Source organism: Arabidopsis thaliana, chromosome 5 (assembly GCF_000001735.4).
Source record: "Arabidopsis thaliana chromosome 5, partial sequence".
In the NCBI taxonomy this organism is placed as follows: Eukaryota; Viridiplantae; Streptophyta; class Magnoliopsida; order Brassicales; family Brassicaceae; genus Arabidopsis; species Arabidopsis thaliana.
Genome location: NC_003076.8, coordinates 17,451,105 through 17,469,328, shown reverse-complemented (window position 1 = coordinate 17,469,328; position 18,224 = coordinate 17,451,105). Strand labels below are relative to the sequence as shown.

The 18,224-nt window shown below is 36.6% G+C and overlaps 8 protein-coding genes, 2 long non-coding RNA genes and 1 other non-coding gene across 20 annotated transcripts; 6 read left to right on the top strand and 5 right to left on the bottom strand.

The window, feature by feature from the left end:
- Window positions 1-16: 16 nt before the first annotated feature.
- Window positions 17-1,235, top strand: AT5G43490 (myb-like protein X). The gene is made up of 3 exons (NM_123715.3): window positions 17-75; window positions 170-233; window positions 368-1,235. The coding sequence occupies exons 1-3, from the start codon at window positions 73-75 to the stop codon at window positions 856-858; spliced, it is 558 nt and encodes a 185-aa protein (NP_199162.2). The 5' UTR covers window positions 17-72; the 3' UTR covers window positions 859-1,235.
- A 450-nt stretch (window positions 1,236-1,685) lies between these two features.
- On the top strand, window positions 1,686-1,931 carry AT5G43480 (uncharacterized protein; the record flags this gene model as incomplete). Its single annotated transcript, NM_123714.1, has 1 exon — window positions 1,686-1,931. One exon carries the CDS (start codon window positions 1,686-1,688, stop codon window positions 1,929-1,931), a length of 246 nt encoding a protein of 81 aa, NP_199161.1.
- On the top strand, window positions 1,881-6,782 carry RPP8 (Disease resistance protein (CC-NBS-LRR class) family). 4 transcript variants are annotated; one of them, NM_123713.4, is made up of 6 exons: window positions 1,881-1,927; window positions 2,314-2,389; window positions 2,607-3,547; window positions 3,677-3,823; window positions 4,497-6,202; window positions 6,332-6,782. In NM_123713.4, exons 3-5 carry the CDS (start codon window positions 2,671-2,673, stop codon window positions 6,197-6,199), a joined length of 2,727 nt encoding a protein of 908 aa, NP_199160.1. In that variant the 5' UTR covers window positions 1,881-1,927; window positions 2,314-2,389; window positions 2,607-2,670; the 3' UTR covers window positions 6,200-6,202; window positions 6,332-6,782. The 4 variants fall into 4 exon arrangements, with proteins under 4 accessions (NP_199160.1, NP_851124.1, NP_001332592.1 ...); NM_180793.1 differs by having other exon boundaries at window positions 6,326-6,718; NM_001344486.1 differs by lacking the exon at window positions 1,881-1,927 and having other exon boundaries at window positions 1,952-2,389; window positions 6,326-6,718.
- Window positions 6,783-6,812: 30 nt separating this feature from the next.
- On the bottom strand, window positions 6,813-9,456 carry AT5G43460 (HR-like lesion-inducing protein-like protein). 2 transcript variants are annotated; one of them, NM_001344484.1, is made up of 6 exons: window positions 9,255-9,456; window positions 8,458-8,560; window positions 8,283-8,372; window positions 8,092-8,190; window positions 7,356-7,941; window positions 6,813-7,087 (listed from the first exon to the last, which is right to left on the bottom strand). In NM_001344484.1, exons 1-5 carry the CDS (start codon window positions 9,320-9,322, stop codon window positions 7,837-7,839), a joined length of 465 nt encoding a protein of 154 aa, NP_001318735.1. In that variant the 5' UTR covers window positions 9,323-9,456; the 3' UTR covers window positions 6,813-7,087; window positions 7,356-7,836. The 2 variants fall into 2 exon arrangements, with proteins under 2 accessions (NP_001318735.1, NP_199159.1); NM_123712.4 differs by lacking the exon at window positions 6,813-7,087 and having other exon boundaries at window positions 7,252-7,941.
- Window positions 9,457-10,081: 625 nt separating this feature from the next.
- On the top strand, window positions 10,082-10,154 carry AT5G43455. Its single transcript has one exon. It is a non-coding gene; the product is annotated as a tRNA-Ala (tRNA).
- Window positions 10,155-10,348: 194 nt separating this feature from the next.
- Window positions 10,349-12,205, top strand: AT5G43450 (2-oxoglutarate (2OG) and Fe(II)-dependent oxygenase superfamily protein). Of its 2 annotated transcripts, NM_123711.4 has the most exons (3): window positions 10,349-11,129; window positions 11,358-11,679; window positions 11,757-12,205. In NM_123711.4, exons 1-3 carry the CDS (start codon window positions 10,615-10,617, stop codon window positions 12,006-12,008), a joined length of 1,089 nt encoding a protein of 362 aa, NP_199158.1. In that variant the 5' UTR covers window positions 10,349-10,614; the 3' UTR covers window positions 12,009-12,205. The 2 variants fall into 2 exon arrangements, with proteins under 2 accessions (NP_199158.1, NP_001332514.1); NM_001344483.1 differs by having other exon boundaries at window positions 10,529-11,129; window positions 11,358-12,204.
- Window positions 12,206-12,228: 23 nt separating this feature from the next.
- On the bottom strand, window positions 12,229-12,635 carry AT5G06515. The gene has a single exon (NR_142924.1). It is a non-coding gene; the product is annotated as an other RNA (long non-coding RNA).
- Window positions 12,634-12,999, bottom strand: AT5G06505. Its single transcript, NR_142923.1, has one exon. It is a non-coding gene; the product is annotated as an other RNA (long non-coding RNA).
- Window positions 12,634-14,096, top strand: AT5G43440 (2-oxoglutarate (2OG) and Fe(II)-dependent oxygenase superfamily protein). 2 transcript variants are annotated; one of them, NM_123710.2, is made up of 3 exons: window positions 12,672-13,244; window positions 13,321-13,642; window positions 13,722-14,096. In NM_123710.2, the coding sequence occupies exons 1-3, from the start codon at window positions 12,721-12,723 to the stop codon at window positions 13,971-13,973; spliced, it is 1,098 nt and encodes a 365-aa protein (NP_199157.1). In that variant the 5' UTR covers window positions 12,672-12,720; the 3' UTR covers window positions 13,974-14,096. The 2 variants fall into 2 exon arrangements, with proteins under 2 accessions (NP_001078700.1, NP_199157.1); NM_001085231.2 differs by having other exon boundaries at window positions 12,634-13,244; window positions 13,321-14,079.
- Window positions 14,032-15,812, bottom strand: ETFBETA (electron transfer flavoprotein beta; the record flags this gene model as incomplete). 4 transcript variants are annotated; one of them, NM_001085230.2, is made up of 5 exons in its annotated part: window positions 15,605-15,731; window positions 15,241-15,515; window positions 14,862-14,942; window positions 14,664-14,758; window positions 14,032-14,443 (listed from the first exon to the last, which is right to left on the bottom strand). In NM_001085230.2, the coding sequence occupies exons 2-5, from the start codon at window positions 15,496-15,498 to the stop codon at window positions 14,218-14,220; spliced, it is 660 nt and encodes a 219-aa protein (NP_001078699.1). In that variant the 5' UTR covers window positions 15,499-15,515; window positions 15,605-15,731. The 4 variants fall into 4 exon arrangements, with proteins under 4 accessions (NP_001078699.1, NP_199156.1, NP_001032002.1 ...); NM_123709.4 differs by having other exon boundaries at window positions 14,033-14,443; window positions 15,241-15,525; window positions 15,605-15,748; NM_001036925.2 differs by having other exon boundaries at window positions 14,033-14,463; window positions 15,241-15,525.
- A 392-nt stretch (window positions 15,813-16,204) lies between these two features.
- AT5G43420 (RING/U-box superfamily protein) lies at window positions 16,205-17,841 on the bottom strand. Its single transcript, NM_123708.3, has one exon. The coding sequence runs from the start codon at window positions 17,537-17,539 to the stop codon at window positions 16,412-16,414; it is 1,128 nt and encodes a 375-aa protein (NP_199155.1). The 5' UTR covers window positions 17,540-17,841; the 3' UTR covers window positions 16,205-16,411.
- Between the last annotated feature and the right edge of the window lie 383 nt (window positions 17,842-18,224).

Sequence of the window (18,224 nt, the reverse complement as noted above, 5' to 3'; positions counted from 1 at the left end):
TTCGTATTTTATATTTAACGATTCTTGATTTCAAATGTGCGATGAGATAAATAAACCGATAAGGATTCCTGTATGGTGAGTTATTCTCTGATCCAATTCTCTGTCTGGTGAATGAGGAGTGTAGTTGCCATATTAACCATCGTATGATATATGGTTTGGTACTTAGAAGCATCTAATAGTTTCATCCAATCATGATATGTTTTCTTACCTTAAAAGATTTTTTAAATTTATGGGTATCTGAGTGGTGTGGTAGTTTGTTGGTTTGGAGTAATGATGCAAGATCCGTATTTCTTGGTTTTGGTCTGAAATGTTAACAATGTAGTTTATTAACTGTTTGTTGTAACATTAGTCTTTAATTCTTTCGCAGAAAATGGAACCACGCCACACAAGTTACAGAAGCTGAGTGCTTGTGTACCATCTGTGGAAAATGGAATAACATTAGGTGCACCCCGAACTCCTCCAATGCCTGCTTCTGAGGTGCAAGGAACAACTTGCAAGCCACAAGTTAAAGAAGTTAGAATTAATGGTTTTACTGTCTCTGGAAAAAAGCATAAAGTCTGTCCACCAAGCCCTTTGGCTGCAACAATGAAAGTGAAAGTCAAGGAAAATGGTGAACCATCCGCAAAGCCGCCTCATCCTGACCTAAAGTATCTCAATCAGATACTCCATGTACCTACAAGGGAGCTGTTGCCAGAGATTGATGATGACCAAGAATGGCTACTTGGTCAGTCGGGTATCAAATTAAAAAAGGCGAGAACAGATCCTCCAGATTCTGGCGAATCCTTGCAGGTCTGGAACCAAGCTTTCAGAATAGAGTCTGCGGATATCACAGCTCTTCCTTATGTAGTTCCATTTTAGCTATGACTATATTCCTACGCTACAATCCCTGAGGAGAAGAACTATCCCTCGCACAACGCCACTTTGCAGCAGAAGACCGACACAGCAGTCCATGGCTCCCCAAAGTTTATGAGCAGGGATCAAATATGTTATACACGCCCATAATATGAACACCCACAAAGCTCTGCATGGGTGGGGGAAAAGAATGAATGAGGAAGATGTAAGTAGAGTAAGTTTATAGAGAAGTTGATTGTTGTTTGACACCATGTTGTGTTATAAGGACAAGGATATGTGTGGCATTTTGTTCTGCACGCAATTTTGATTCCCTGCTTGCATCATCAACATTAGTGGATAAAGTTTGTATATTACAGAGAATGGAAAAAGAAAGAGTAGGGCTCTTTGTGTGTTACTGGGCGTGGAGACGGAAGAAAGTTAGCATCACAGATCTTTAATCTTTCCGTTATAACCATAGAGTATATAGTCTCGAGTTTCTCAGGAATACTATTGTACCAAATCCTGAATAAACCAATGATCACTAGCCAATCCTAGCTCCATGCCTAATAATGTTGTGTATAATTTTAGTAAATACAATCATTTCTATCCTAAAGGTTAAATCTTTCATAAATTTGACTTAAAAGATCGGTCTCTTACTTCAAGTTTCAAACCATGGACTTGAATCGTTTCCGGACATCTTGTAACTTCTTGTTTACGGGTGTATTATACCAACTTCAGTTAGGTTCAATGATCTTAGTCAAATGATCGAATTCCTCACTCAGAAGCAAATTTGGTGAAGAGAGATTGGTTTTCACACTAAATGGGAGAGAGCAATTTTGGTTTTGGTTACTCTAATGATCAATGCAGCGAAGGTGTACGATGAAATGCGTAGGAGAGACTTTTGGGAAATTACTTTCACTAAGTGCTTTTTTACTGATGAGAATTACCCTTTAATGATAGAACAAGATATCAAGCAAAGAAGCCTTGTGGTCTTGATACTGAATTCTATAATACACAGTGAAGTGGTGGTCTTGTCTTTTGATAAGCTTGTTGTTGCTGTCTCCTCTCTCAATGGCTACCTCCTGCGACTGAAACGGTAAACCTTTATTCTCTTTAGATTCGTGTGTATTCATCAGTATATGGTCATGTTACAATAATATATTGCTTATTAACTGATCAATCTGTTACTGTCCTGCCCTGCTTACTATAGTAGACAGTTTCTGTGGTTTTGTAATACTTAGGCATGTGTTAACTATTATTAGAGGACTTACAGTGAGTTAAGGTGTCTTCGTGTGTGTTTCTCTCAAAATGATATATTTGTTACTCTGTACATATATATATATATGCTCGTGGAATCCTGATGAGAATTTGGTTACAGCTTTATCAATCCTCTAAATAGTTTTCAACAGTGCAAGGTTTTGTGTTCCTCTCTTGAAAATATAGTCTCTGAAGTGTTAACGAGCTCTATATGACTGTTTGCAGAGTTCAGGCAGCAATGTAAATGAGCTGGAGAATATAAGCAATGATAGGACTGAGTCAATAGTTCAAGAACGTGAAGGTTCTGACAACTAAGCAAACTGCTTCTTCAATTTGGTTCGATAACTGTAGATAAATTGTGATAAAATATCTTTTATTTGATCAATCATTACATTATTGTAGAGAATCCTCAGCCAAGAGATTGGTAGCTAGATAGATAAGGTTGACTTGGAGTCAACTTCTTCCTTATAGCTTTCTTCATTTAATATAGTAAACGTTTTTAACTCATTTTTTTCCAGAGAATCTGTACCCTTGGCGTTCTTGTACTGGTTCATCGTAGATGATTCTCGACGACTAGTTGTTATGGCTGAAGCATTTGTGTCGTTTGGACTTGAGAAGCTTTGGGATCTCCTGAGTCGAGAATCAGAGCGATTGCAGGGAATTGATGGGCAACTTGATGGACTAAAGCGTCAGCTGAGAAGTTTACAGTCGTTGTTGAAAGATGCAGATGCCAAGAAACATGGAAGTGATAGGGTGAGGAATTTCTTGGAAGATGTCAAAGACCTTGTTTTTGATGCTGAGGATATAATTGAATCCTATGTTCTGAACAAACTTAGTGGAAAAGGAAAAGGGGTCAAGAAGCATGTGAGACGACTTGCTTGCTTCTTGACGGATCGCCACAAGGTTGCTTCAGATATCGAGGGTATCACTAAGAGGATCTCTGAAGTGATTGGGGAAATGCAGAGTTTTGGGATACAACAAATCATTGATGGTGGTCGTTCGCTGTCTCTTCAGGAAAGACAAAGGGTGCAGAGGGAGATCCGACAAACGTATCCTGACAGTTCTGAAAGCGATCTTGTCGGGGTGGAGCAGAGTGTTAAAGAATTGGTTGGTCATTTGGTGGAGAATGATGTTCATCAAGTGGTTTCTATAGCTGGGATGGGCGGTATTGGTAAAACCACTCTGGCTAGACAAGTCTTTCATCATGACTTAGTCCGGCGTCACTTTGATGGATTCGCATGGGTCTGTGTTTCCCAACAATTTACACAGAAACATGTTTGGCAGAGGATCTTGCAAGAACTTCAGCCACATGATGGGGATATTTTACAGATGGACGAATATGCACTTCAGCGTAAACTCTTTCAATTGTTAGAGGCCGGTAGATATTTAGTTGTCCTCGATGATGTATGGAAAAAAGAAGACTGGGATGTAATAAAAGCAGTGTTTCCACGGAAAAGAGGTGAGCTCTTATGGTACATACATGAAGCACTTTTTCTTCTTAATTCATAAAAGTGATTGTTAAAAAAGAAATATATAGAATAATTGCCTTTTTTATTCCCTAGCATGAGAAACACAAATATTTTTGCAGGTTGGAAGATGCTGCTTACTTCTCGAAATGAAGGTGTTGGGATACATGCTGATCCAACATGTTTAACTTTTAGAGCAAGCATCCTTAACCCTGAAGAAAGTTGGAAGCTCTGTGAGAGAATAGTATTCCCTAGGAGAGATGAAACTGGTACATATCTTATTATATAATGTTTAGTTTCTCTAACTTTTAAGAAAAATACATTTACATATACTAATTTACATGTATATATTTATATTATTTTATAAATTTTAATTTTCCTTAACCAAAAAGTAATATTTGTATACATATTGCTATTTTTTCCTTACTATTAGAACAACTAACTAAAAACGTATGGTAATCCATATGCTAATTTAGGCATGTATAAAAAAAAAAGTCAATGGTAATCTTGATTTTGACCAAAAAATAATTAATTTAATTAGCATGAACAATGAGTGTTGTTAAGGTTCAAAAGGACAATATAATTATTAAACATTAATTTAATTGGATAACAATTAAAAAAATTAACTATTAATCCTAGTACAGTAAGTCAGTAATTACGAATCTTGAAAATTGGTTTTGGTTTTTTTCTTCCTATTTTTTATAGGTTTATTCAAATTAGAAATATCGAATTATCTACTTTTATGGTTTATTCATGATTGGTTTGATTAAAATTTAACGTAATAAAATCAACTAAATTTGAAAGAAACATGTATTGATTAACCCGTGATTACACGATTCCTTGTAATAAAGTTCAAATAGAATACTAAGACCAAGAATCTAGTGTATTATTTTAATTTGGCAGCTCACATGTTGAAATGTATTAGCTTGTGATATTGTGCAGAAGTAAGGCTTGATGAAGAAATGGAAGCCATGGGAAAGGAAATGGTCACACATTGTGGAGGACTACCATTAGCTGTTAAAGCGTTGGGAGGCTTGTTAGCTAATAAACATACTGTTCCTGAGTGGAAAAGAGTTTTTGACAATATTGGATCTCAAATAGTAGGAGGATCGTGGTTAGATGACAACAGTCTCAATTCGGTTTACCGAATATTGTCTCTGAGTTATGAAGATTTGCCAACGCATTTAAAGCATTGCTTCCTTAACCTAGCCCATTTCCCCGAAGATTCCGAGATATCTACGTATAGTTTGTTCTATTACTGGGCTGCAGAAGGGATTTACGATGGATCAACCATCGAAGATAGTGGAGAATACTACCTAGAAGAGCTAGTGAGGAGAAATTTGGTTATTGCAGACGACAACTATTTGAGTTGGCAATCTAAATATTGTCAAATGCATGACATGATGAGAGAAGTATGTTTATCTAAAGCCAAAGAAGAGAACTTCCTACAAATTATCATAGACCCTACTTGCACCTCTACCATCAATGCTCAATCTCCTAGTAGATCTCGCAGACTCAGCATACATAGTGGTAAAGCCTTTCATATATTGGGACACAAAAACAAGACAAAGGTGAGATCTCTTATAGTTCCGAGATTCGAGGAAGACTATTGGATACGATCAGCTTCAGTCTTCCACAACTTAACATTGCTCAGGGTGTTGGATCTTTCTTGGGTAAAGTTTGAAGGAGGGAAGTTACCTTGTAGCATTGGAGGGCTCATCCACTTGAGATACTTGAGTTTATACGAGGCTAAGGTATCTCATCTACCTTCTACTATGCGGAACCTAAAGCTTCTGCTCTATTTGAACTTACGTGTTGATACCGAGGAACCGATTCACGTGCCAAATGTTTTGAAAGAGATGATACAGTTGAGGTACCTTTCCCTACCTCTTAAAATGGATGATAAAACCAAGTTGGAATTGGGTGATCTAGTGAACCTGGAGTACTTGTATGGTTTCTCAACGCAACACAGTAGTGTGACAGACCTCCTCCGTATGACTAAGCTCCGGTATCTCGCTGTATCTTTGAGCGAAAGGTGCAATTTTGAAACTCTATCGTCATCTCTCCGCGAATTGCGAAACCTCGAGACGCTTAATTTCCTTTTTTCGCTCGAAACATATATGGTTGATTATATGGGAGAGTTTGTTCTGGATCATTTTATTCATCTAAAACAGTTGGGATTGGCAGTACGTATGTCAAAGATTCCTGATCAACATCAATTCCCTCCCCACCTTGTACACTTATTTCTAATTTATTGCGGCATGGAAGAGGATCCAATGCCAATTCTAGAAAAGTTGCTTCATTTGAAGTCGGTTCGTTTAGCACGTAAGGCATTCCTAGGGAGCAGAATGGTGTGCTCAAAAGGCGGATTTCCTCAATTATGTGTTATAGAAATATCTAAAGAATCAGAGTTGGAAGAGTGGATAGTAGAAGAAGGGTCGATGCCATGTCTTCGTACTTTGACTATAGATGATTGCAAAAAGTTGAAGGAACTTCCAGATGGACTCAAGTACATAACATCCTTAAAGGAACTGAAGATTGAAGGAATGAAGAGGGAGTGGAAGGAGAAACTGGTACCAGGTGGAGAAGATTACTACAAAGTCCAACACATTCCCGATGTTCAATTTATCAACTGTGACCAGTAGCAGGTAAAAAATAAATTGTATAGTGTTCACTTTGTTTTTTTCTGTTGTTGTTGGATTCGTGTGAAAGTCATGTGGACAGTCTCAACTATTATACATTGTTCTAACATCGATCATCTTTGAAATAAGATGCAGGAAAGACCAAGAAGCGAGCCAAATTCTCTTATATTGGGAGATATAGACGCTGCTTCAACAGAGTCATCTGCTGATCAACAGGTTTTTCCGAAGAATATCTGGTATTGCTTATGAAGAATACAGATTCTCAAGTATTAACGATTATGTTTCCAGTCTTGGAGCTCTCGCTTTTTCAGTGCATCGTTATGTTGTGCGGCTCAGAACTATATTATAGAAACAATGCTTATATTGTTGTTTGTTTTTGATGTGGATGCATGGAACATGCTTGAGAACTCTTTTACAAAATGGAGAAACGAAACTTGTAAAATTTGGATATTTTATGTTTGTTGTAAAATTTGGATATTTTGTGTTTGTGTAAAATTTGGATATTATATGTTTTGCTTTCTCGTTTGTGATTTAACACAGTTCGTTTTGTAAGCTTTATTTACAGTTTACACCATCAAATCTTGTCAGTTTTTTTTTGACGTTTTGTTAGTTTTGCACCTCTTTGACTGTGTATAAGCATAGGCAAGACATGGTTGAAGCAAGACGAGCAAAACTGATGTACAATAAACAGAGTAATCTCATTTCCAAAACTTCTGGCAAAACATTATATTTTCTCAGGGGAACAAATCACACAGACAAGAAGAGAAAGATTCCTTGGTCGAAACTTTACGGGTTTGTAGCAAGTTTGTTGAAGGCGGCGTGAACTCTCTCTTCTGTGAACAGTCTATGGTTTTCATAGAAATCTAATATCTCCATTGCAATATTCTTCACCTGCCAATATGTTCACAACATTCCGATGAACAACTAAACAAGACCATGCCTTCTAGTAACAACAGAGATAACAGTGCATGGACTTACAATGTTATAGGTTATTTTCGATATTTTTTGTAAAAGATCCCAAATTTACTTTGTTTAATTAAAGAAGTAGGTTTCAGTTCAGATTGGTGGATTTTCGTTCATATTATTGGTCCAACCCTATTCAAACTTACAATTCTAGTAGCCCAAAAAGGAATAGAAGTCGAGTTGGTTAAATACGAACATAAAACCTGATGATTCACTGCTTTCATGGAACCAACCGAGTTCTGTTCCCGTATGTTTGTAATCCCATCTGGAGGTCTTTAAGTGGAAGGAATATGGAATCTATGTGTGGAGCTTCGACATCAACACTACTCAATTGGAATAGCCGAGCTTTTAAAATTTAACGAGAGAGAGACTTGATCTTTAACATGGTTCTTATGAGGCGTTAGTGAAGCCATTTTTTGAATAAACTTCTGTTTTAGCTGTTTGGATTCCAAGGTCATGAAATCATTGTTCTGTAGCTGCATGGTTCCAGTTTCAACAAACCAAAACTTCAAGATCCCCAATATCAAATCACAGTATTAGTATAAGATCATGAGCTAATCTAAGAATCCTAAAACAGAAAGAAAACAAAAGTTCTAAGGAAAGATTTTGTCGGGAAAAAAGGAAAAGGCAAGGTATTGCTTGCTCATGGCAAAACCAGAAGAAAACTAATATTGATACTAGGCAGCTTTCGGCTTAGGTGTCCTCTTCTTCAAATTCTTCTTGGCGGGTGTCGAGTTCTTCATTCCGATAAAGAAGAGTAACGCTCCAAAGAGTGCAACGCTCTGCAATAACAAAAGGCATGAGATTTTTATCGAGATATTGTCCATTGTGATAAACAGTATGATCTCTTGGCTTTACAAGGCTGAAACTTTAAAGGTGCAAAGCTGCGTTTCTTAAGATTACGATAATTGATAATAAGTTTCTGGACAAACCTGCAAGAACTCTGTCAACAGAAGAGAGAAATGACGTTCCTGAGGTCCGTAGTTGTAGAAATCATAGAGAATAGGACCGAAAACCACCAAGTAGGAAGCCTGAAACAAAAAAGATTAAGATTTTAAGAGATCATACAAATAGCAAGCTTTTTGAATCCCTTATTTGTAAGTTGAACAAGAAGAAGCCTAACCAGAAGATAAGCACCGAAGGTGTTTCCGATAACAAAGAGTAAGCCTCCGACTCCTTTCAGGGCAATAATAGTAGCAACGACTTGTCTCACCTATAAAAATTCATTCTCCAAGTCATAAAAAGACACTTTTAAAGAGTGCGAACAAGAGACAAGAACATCATAACCAGGTCATTACCTCTATTTTGGGCAATGTTACTCCTAATCTAGAAGATAAATGTGCCTTAACCAAATCAAGCTTTGGAGCCAATTCTTTAGCTGCAGGACCACCATCATTGAACCTATTCAAATTCCCCCAAATAAGCGTTGTTAAAATTTAGTAATATAGTCAAAAGAGGAAGATAATATTTTGAGCTATCAAGTAAACAAACTAAAATCCTAGTAACGACTAACGAATAGTACGAGAACAATCTTATTTTACATTTATCGATCATCTTCCATTTAGAGTAAATGATGCTTTGTCTCTAGACCACTAAACATTGGAATAACCAAACCAATTCAACGTCTAACCATATGAACAACAGAGCTAAAGACATCTATAAACGAATATAAGAGAGAACAATTATATGTGCCCTAAATGCGGTAATAAGCCCAAGCCAGATTCAACCATGATCAAACAACATCATACATTGATTGATAACACAAGATACATAAATATTCAAACTTTGATTAATCTAAAGTGACCAGATCACCAAAACCTAAAATCAAGCTCAAAATACAAATCAATAACAGTAAGAAATCTAGATCGAAACATAACAAGTACTCAAAATCAAATCGTGATAGATTCAGATAAATATCCAATTTCACGAAACCCTAGATATCAAAAAGAGCCTATAAAGCTTCTCAATTCCCAGATTAGATCTAGCACGAAGCAATTCACTATTAAGCATCGGAAAACAATCCGAAATCTCAATCAAGGAACACGAAGAGACGCGAGAACAGATCGAGAATGGAGAAAAAAGAAAAAGGCCTCACATTTGCCAAGCGGAGAGGATAAAGAGAGAAGCGAAGAGAACTCTTCCAAGAAAAGAGAAGAAACCCATCTCTATGAGTTTGGTCTTAAGCTCAGGCTCGCTTGTTCGTAGATTTGTCTGACGGAGAGAAGGAGAATCTTCTTCGTTTCGGCGAGGAGGAAAAACTGCGGTTCTATTGGTTTAGGTTTATTTATTAACATTTCAAAAAAAAGAAAAAAAAACATTATCAAATTTATTAAATTTTAACTCCCAACGAGAAACTATATTTTACACGATCGATTCATTTCTCCGAGAAGAATATGTACTTTTTTACTTTCGACAAAAGAACCATATTTTTAGCTTGGGAATCTTGGATTAAATATTAGGACAATATTTTTAACTTGAGAATCTTGGTTTAAATATGAGAACCATATTTCAGAAAAAAAAAGTTTATATATGTGTAATTTTGTCGGAACCGGATTTACTAACATTCGTAGGTAGTCGGATTTGGTCCCGTAAAATAAAATGGTAAATAAAACAAAATTAATAGTAAAGAAAATGAAAAATAATTTACAAACACAAATTAAATTGAATACAAACTAGCTATCATAATATTTTTCAAGTTGGTTTTCATGAACATTTTAGAGCACTAAGCTATATAACAAAATAATAATAATTAAACATCTTTTAATCATTAAGTATTTAAAGATCCATACAAATGTTGGTTACTTGGTACAACCAACAAGGCAAAGGCGGTACTGAATAAGAATATAAGATACATGAAAAATTGATCTACTATACTTTACAAAACGCGTTAGATATTATATAATTGCTACTCGTTCAATTCATGGGGATGTAGCTCAGATGGTAGAGCGCTCGCTTAGCATGCGAGAGGCACGGGGATCGATACCCCGCATCTCCACTTTTATTGTTTTCTTTTTAAGGTTCTTTTTCTTTTAATTTATTTTCAATCTTCTAGTCTTCAATTCTGTTTTTGTTTCTGTCGGAATCTCTTAAAAGTCAATTTAAATACTTTAAATTCCTTGCACAACACTCAATTTTGATACTTTGAATTCCTTGCACAACACAACACGTCGCTATCAATCACAGACACCACAAACTTGGACACTTATCTTTAGTTCTGTCTTAAACTGAATCTCCCTCTTATCAATTCTGTTTTTGTTTCTGTCGGAATATCTTAAAAGTCAATTTTAATACTTTGAATTCCTTGCACAACACAACACGTCGCTCTCAATCACAGACACCACAAACTTCGACACTTATCTTTAGTTCCGTCTTAAATTGAATCTTCCTCTTCTTCTTGAGTCTTCAGAACAACAACAAAAAACAGAATCTTGAAAGAAAGAAAAAAAGAAAAAAACATGACAGAGAATTCTGAAAAAATCGATCGTTTAAACGATCTCACGACTTTTATCTCGACGAAGACAGGAGTGAAAGGACTCGTCGATGCCGAAATAACCGAAGTTCCTAGCATGTTTCATGTCCCTTCTTCTATTTTATCAAACAACAGACCTTCTGATATCTCCGGCTTAAACCTCACCGTCCCAATCATCGACCTCGGAGATCGTAACACATCTTCAAGAAACGTTGTCATTTCGAAGATCAAAGACGCAGCTGAGAATTGGGGATTTTTCCAAGTGATCAATCATGATGTTCCTTTAACTGTTCTTGAAGAGATCAAAGAGAGTGTTCGAAGGTTTCATGAACAAGATCCAGTTGTCAAGAACCAATATCTTCCTACCGATAACAACAAGAGATTTGTTTATAACAATGATTTCGATCTCTATCATTCTTCTCCTTTGAATTGGAGAGACTCTTTCACTTGTTATATTGCTCCAGATCCTCCGAATCCAGAGGAAATCCCACTAGCTTGCAGGTACATGTTATATATAGTGATTAATAGTATTATACTATTTGTTGTGTTTATGCTATTTCTAAACAATTTGGTTTCATATATAACCAAAAAAAAAACTTTTTAGCATTATGTGATTGTTTAACATAAATTTACTTAGTTCAAATGATTCCACGATTTTATTATCTCAATTTTAATTCAAGTAAACAATTTCCTTTTCTAGTGTTTTAATTCTTAATATGATGATTTTAGGAGTGCGGTGATCGAATACACGAAGCATGTAATGGAATTAGGAGCTGTGCTCTTCCAACTTCTCTCAGAAGCTTTAGGTTTAGACTCTGAGACACTTAAGAGGATTGATTGTCTTAAGGGTTTGTTTATGCTCTGCCATTACTATCCACCTTGCCCACAACCTGACCTAACTTTAGGTATAAGTAAACACACCGACAACTCTTTCCTCACGCTTCTTCTTCAAGACCAAATCGGTGGTCTTCAAGTTCTTCATGAAGATTATTGGGTCGATGTCCCTCCTGTACCTGGAGCTCTTGTTGTCAACATTGGTGATTTCATGCAGGCAAGTCCAGTTGATGCATTCTTTTAACTAAAAAAACAGATTCTTTACCAATTAATTTGAGACATTTTGTTTTGCAGCTGATAACGAACGATAAGTTCTTGAGCGTGGAGCATAGGGTACGACCGAACAAAGATAGACCGCGGATTTCAGTTGCGTGCTTCTTTAGCTCGAGTCTTTCTCCAAATTCCACGGTTTATGGACCGATTAAAGATCTTTTGTCTGATGAAAACCCTGCTAAGTACAAAGATATCACCATACCAGAGTACACTGCAGGATTTCTTGCGAGCATTTTTGATGAAAAGTCGTATTTGACTAATTACATGATATGAAGAAAATACTTGTCCGAGTGCAAAATATATATTTGTGCGTTTTGCATATGTTACGCTACATTTTCTTTGTACCCGCTATAGAGTTCCTCAACCATTGTACCAATAAGAAAAAATGTTTTCTACTTCATGCTTAAAACAGCATTCTAGGCTTGTAGCTAACAAGTCAAACTATAAGTTATCTTTTTCAAACTACAAAAGCTTAGTTTTTGAGCCGTAAGAGTCAGAAGTAGACAATGACATTAGTCCAAAAGCTAGCCAAATCGGCTAGCAAGAATGTTATCACATAAAATACAAAATCACGCATGGAAATATTGTATTTATTTTCATATTTGTAGCAGTATTTTGTTCTTTCGGTTATACAAACAAAAGGCCATAGTCCCAACTCCCAACAATACATGGGCAAAAATAAAAACTGAAATTTTAAGACTGGAAAATCTAAAAACGGCTCAAGCCCAATACAGAAGAACCCTAGCCCACGAAGGAGATGGCATTGGTTGCAAAAAATGATTGCTACCTTTGAAGTTTGAAACTTATTCTTCCTTGCACAAGTCGCTTTCGATGATACCTCACTCAAGTCACAGTCAACGAACAAAATATCTACAAAATGGGTCACACAGATCCACCACTAACTTCAAAAATTCTTATCTTCACGACTACGCTTCTGTCTTTACTTCCTCTCTCAACGTACGTAGACAGAAAAAAACAAAACATCATGACAGAAAAATCTGCAGAACTCGTTCGTTTGAACGAACTCAAGGCTTTTGTATCGACAAAAGCAGGTGTGAAAGGACTTGTCGATACCAAAATAACCGAAGTTCCTCGAATCTTCCATATCCCTTCTTCTTCAACTTTATCTAACAACAAACCTTCTGATATCTTTGGCTTAAACCTCACTGTCCCAATCATTGACCTCGGAGATGGTAACACATCTGCTGCAAGAAACGTCCTCGTTTCCAAGATTAAAGAAGCAGCTGAGAATTGGGGATTTTTCCAAGTAATCAATCATGGTATTCCTTTAACTGTTCTTAAAGATATCAAACAAGGTGTTCGAAGATTTCATGAGGAAGATCCAGAGGTCAAGAAACAGTATTTTGCTACAGATTTCAATACAAGATTTGCTTACAACACCAACTTCGATATTCATTATTCTTCTCCTATGAATTGGAAAGACTCTTTCACTTGCTACACTTGTCCTCAAGATCCTCTAAAGCCAGAGGAAATCCCACTAGCTTGCAGGTAAACAGGTTTAGCAATTTTGATTTCGCTTTATTAGTGTTTTGATGATTCTGAGTAAACGATGATATTATCTTAGGGATGTTGTGATTGAATACTCGAAGCATGTAATGGAATTAGGAGGTTTACTCTTCCAACTTCTCTCAGAAGCTTTAGGTTTAGACTCTGAGATTCTTAAGAACATGGATTGTCTCAAGGGTTTGCTTATGCTCTGCCATTATTATCCACCTTGTCCACAACCTGACCTAACTTTGGGCATAAGTAAACACACCGACAATTCCTTCATAACAATTCTTCTTCAAGATCAAATCGGTGGTCTTCAAGTTCTTCATCAAGATTCTTGGGTTGATGTAACTCCTGTTCCTGGAGCTCTTGTCATCAGTATCGGTGATTTCATGCAGGCAAGCTCGATTGATGCTTCCTTTTAACTCAAAACAGAGTCTTTCTTTATCAATACACTTGAGTCATTTTGTTTTGCAGCTGATCACAAACGATAAGTTCTTAAGTATGGAGCATAGGGTACGGGCAAACAGAGATGGACCGCGGATTTCAGTTGCTTGCTTCGTTAGCTCGGGAGTGTTTCCAAATTCCACTGTTTATGGACCGATAAAAGAGCTTCTTTCTGATGAAAACCCTGCAAAGTACAGAGACATCACTATACCAGAATACACTGTAGGATACCTAGCAAGCATCTTCGATGGAAAATCGCATTTGTCTAAGTTCCGGATATGAAGAAATTACTTGTATGGCTTAGTTAAAAACAGATATGTGTGTTTTGCTGCTCTCTTCTCGCTCGAGAGGACATCAACTATTTTGTTAATAAGAAAGAATTTTTTACAGTGAAGACATTGAATTACTGAATAACAAGATCCACACTTGATTTATTTATTTACTTCCACTTGATGCCTGAAACAGCAACGTAGATAAGAAGAAAGAAGTGTGTAGCAGAATGGGAAAAAGACAAATGTTTCTTCCTTCAAACAACATGAGCTTCATTTTTAAGTTTATCTATCAACTCATCCACCGAAGAAACCATAACCCCAGATTTCCTCTTTGGAGGCTCCGTGACTTCCAAGATCTCTATGTCGGATTTAATGTCTACTTTCAGATCTTGCACCGTCATTTTCTTTATAGGCTTTGATTTTGCCTTCATTATGTTAGGGAGTGATGCATATCTTGGTTGGTTCAGCCTCAAATCAGTTCTGCATTGTAACATCAAGAGCTGTTACAAACAAAACAAGAGTTGTTGCACCTTTCTATTAAAGCTTAATTGCTAGTTTGCTTAATAATTTGAGTGATCACAAAAAAAGTTCCACAAAGAATGCAGTGAACAAATTGACATATGCAGGTTAGTTGATGCATATATATAAACCTCAACTCGAGAGAGATCATGACACAATCATCTAAGAATCTAGAACTTACGTTATCACAGCGGGTAAGTCTACATTAAGAGTCTCAAGACCTCCATCCACTTCTCTATCCACGGTTGCAACATTCTTATCTTTATCCAACACAACCTACTAAACAACAATGAGCAGAGCACATAAAAAACTACTCACAACTTGGAGAGCAGAGACAAAAGATAACATATGATTGTAGTCGAGGGAACTACTCTGTTACCTTCGATGCAAACGTTGCTTGTGGCCAACCAAGTAAAGCTGCAACCATCTGTCCTGTTTGATTGCAATCATCATCTATCGCCTACAGAAAAAAAATAACGTTATAAATCAGTAACCTTCACATCAAACCTCATCAAAACATTATGCAAACTCAACATTATTCAAGACATTTTAAGACAGTTTTCAAGAATTTACAAAGATCAATGTTCATCATCCTAAACAATCCACAACACACGAGTCAAAACACGAATCTTTTGCATTCTAAAACCTGAAAAACCTCAACTTTAGCTAAGATTCAGTACACTAAAACAAGATCTAGAGATTTGACGCATACACAACCAAAGTTCAAAACTTGACAAGCAAATCAGAGCCAAACATACCTGTTTCCCTAAGAAAATCAATCCAGGATTCTCAACATCAGCTAAACTCTTCAAGATCTTAGCAATCGTCAAAGGAAGAAAAATAGAATTGGTCTCAACATGGATTCCTCGATCAGCACCCATAGCTAAACCAGTACGAAGTGTATCCACACATTGTGAAGGTCCAATACTCACTGCAATAACCTCTTTAGCAAAACCAGCTTCTTTGATTCGAAGCGCTTCCTCAAGCGCGATCTCACAAAATGGATTCATTGACATCTTCACATTTTGGGTTTCTACACCAGTCTGATTCAACGATAAAGGAATCAAATTTAACGGTGATTCAATGGTTACAGAGAGATTTAGAGATGGGTTATGCGTGTACCTTATCGGGTTTGACTCGGATCTTGACGGCGTAGTCGACGACACGTTTAACGGCGACGAGAATCTTCATTGGCCGGGAACAGCAGAACAAATGAAGCAGTAAGCAATTTTGATTTCTGGATCTAAAGGATGGTGATGATGACTCATCAAAAAGAAATGGCATGGTATTCGGTTTAATCCGGTTTAGATGTCTCGGGTTTCAGTTTTTCCTTTTGCTTCTGTAAAAGGCTGGTTTAGGCCGAAAAAAATAATTGAAAAAATGGGTCATACAATACAACATACCATAATAGGTCTTAGTGGATCAGAGTCCATTACTTCAACAACACTAGTAAAGTCTGATTTAGTACAAAGAGACTTACCAAGTTTGTTAAATCCTTAAAAATCATGGATGGTATTTTTCGTTTTGGCATTTGAATGTTCTATCCAAATCAAGATGAATTTATATGATGTTTGCTTTAACACAACAAAAAACATCAGATAGATGTTTTCAAGGAGATTATGGTTTCTTTGTAATTTGGATATCATTGATTATATGAGGAGGAGATTTTGACGTAGAAGTGTGAAGCCCTCCATGAGTTTTATGTTTAAAAGAAATAATTTTAAGTTTTTCAAACTTGTCCATAATTTCTCTGTCACACATAATACAACTCAACTTTTTTGACTTCTAAATCTAAACACGTCTATATTCTCTCCTACCTCACCGACCAAATAATTTTAAAAATCCATCTCAAAAATATTTGAAAATGAAATAATAGAAATCAAATGTAGAAAGGAACAAGAAAATAAAACAAATAAGCAAAGCGGCTTATTAGGGTTCAAAATAAAGTGGCAATTTAGAGGAACTTCTAGAACGTCTACTGCTCCCAAAAGAGAAGAAAGATCTCTTCACTTTGGAATTACTAACATTGCCACTACTACTGCTACATCCTCCTCCGTCTCCAACCACCAGAACTTCGCGGTTTTTCCGAATCGCCTCTTGAACCGCCAAGTAAAGCTGTCTATCCGCCGATGAATCCATTGAGATTGATCTTCTAATGGGCTGAATACTACCGAACTGTTCGTCTTTACCTCTTCTTATGTCGATGCATTCGTCTCCCATACTCGTCATCTTGTGAAGCTTTCGGAATTTTCTTGGAAGCCCTCCGCGGTCAAGCTTCTTCGGAGATGGACTGATCGAATTTTGGGTGTTTTCGTTCAGTAGATAACCTGAATTTGACCTTTCTTGTCCCGTAAGTAACCTTCCGTGTCTTGGACTATCTCTGTCACTACCGATGCTACTGCCCAGCTCAATGACCACATACTCGTTCTCACCTCTTAACATGACCAGATTCTCGGGAGAAGTGCTCGGCGCAGAAACCCGATCCGGAGGAAAACTTGTGTCACAAGAAACCCTAGTTCTACACAAAGGACAATTGGCGTTGTTCTGAAGCCACACATCGATACAGTCGATATGAAACAAATGAGAACAATTTGGGATAATCCTCAGCTTCTCCTCATCTTGAAACTCACTCAAACAAACAGAGCATTCTTGAGATCTCTTCTCTTCTTCTTCTTCTCCTTCTCCTGTAAAAACGCCGTCGTTTTGGTCGTATCTCTTCTTGAACTTAAAGATTGGGATTGCTCTAATGACGGATTCATCAAGACCGCGGCTTCTAAGCTCTGGAGAGTAAACCATTAAAGGATCTTGGTCGTTGCGTCGCCTTCGAGATAACGAGAATCGACCAAGAATGTCGATTCGGTGCCAGTTGAGACAACATTTGATAACAAAAACATAATAGCTTACAAGTAAAAATGCTGTGGCTAAGATTCCGATCACCGCGACGGCTAAGATCGGAAAACTCGTCCCCGTAGAGCTCGCACGGTGGAAAATAGGTGGCGGCGGAGGAGGAGGAAAGCTCAGATCCCGGAGAGGATTGCGACGGTTTGATAGATCCATTATCTGACTTATAAGAAGAATCTCATCCTCTAATGGAGAACTAAAGAGTAAACTTTGAAAGTTCTTGAAGAAAGAAGATTGGTATAGAAGAAAAACAGAGGAGAGAGGGATTGAGTAAAATGAAAGTTCGGTGAGATTTCTTGGGCTCTTTATATGATTATATTAATATTTTTCTTGATCGGTGTGACTCGTTTACTACAAGAATTCTTTTATATCAAGATTTAAAAGTAGAATTGAATATACAAGTTAAATTTGATTGGTGGGAAAATTGAAAATTTGTTTGTTTATGTACTAGTGGTGGGGAACTTTTTTTATTTAAGAAAAAACCTGACATATATTCGCATTAACTAGGATTTTTTTATATATAAAATTGTTTGCATTGATTGTTATGATTATATAATTTTATCTACGTACCTTTTGGGTTTGGAGTGATGTTGCTTTTGATTCTTGTTATTCATTTTGATTTGATATTTTCTGATAGTGAAATTTCGTCTAAGTAGATATAAATTTGAAATTTTAATTAATGCGATGTAATGATGATATAAATTTTGTCACTAAAACATACCATTTAGCAATTATTAAAATCGATATATTTGTTTATGAATATGATTTATGATCTAACACTATATGATTGTCGGTTGCAATTTAATAATTAGTTGTAGACTTTCTTGTAGTAATGAGGTTA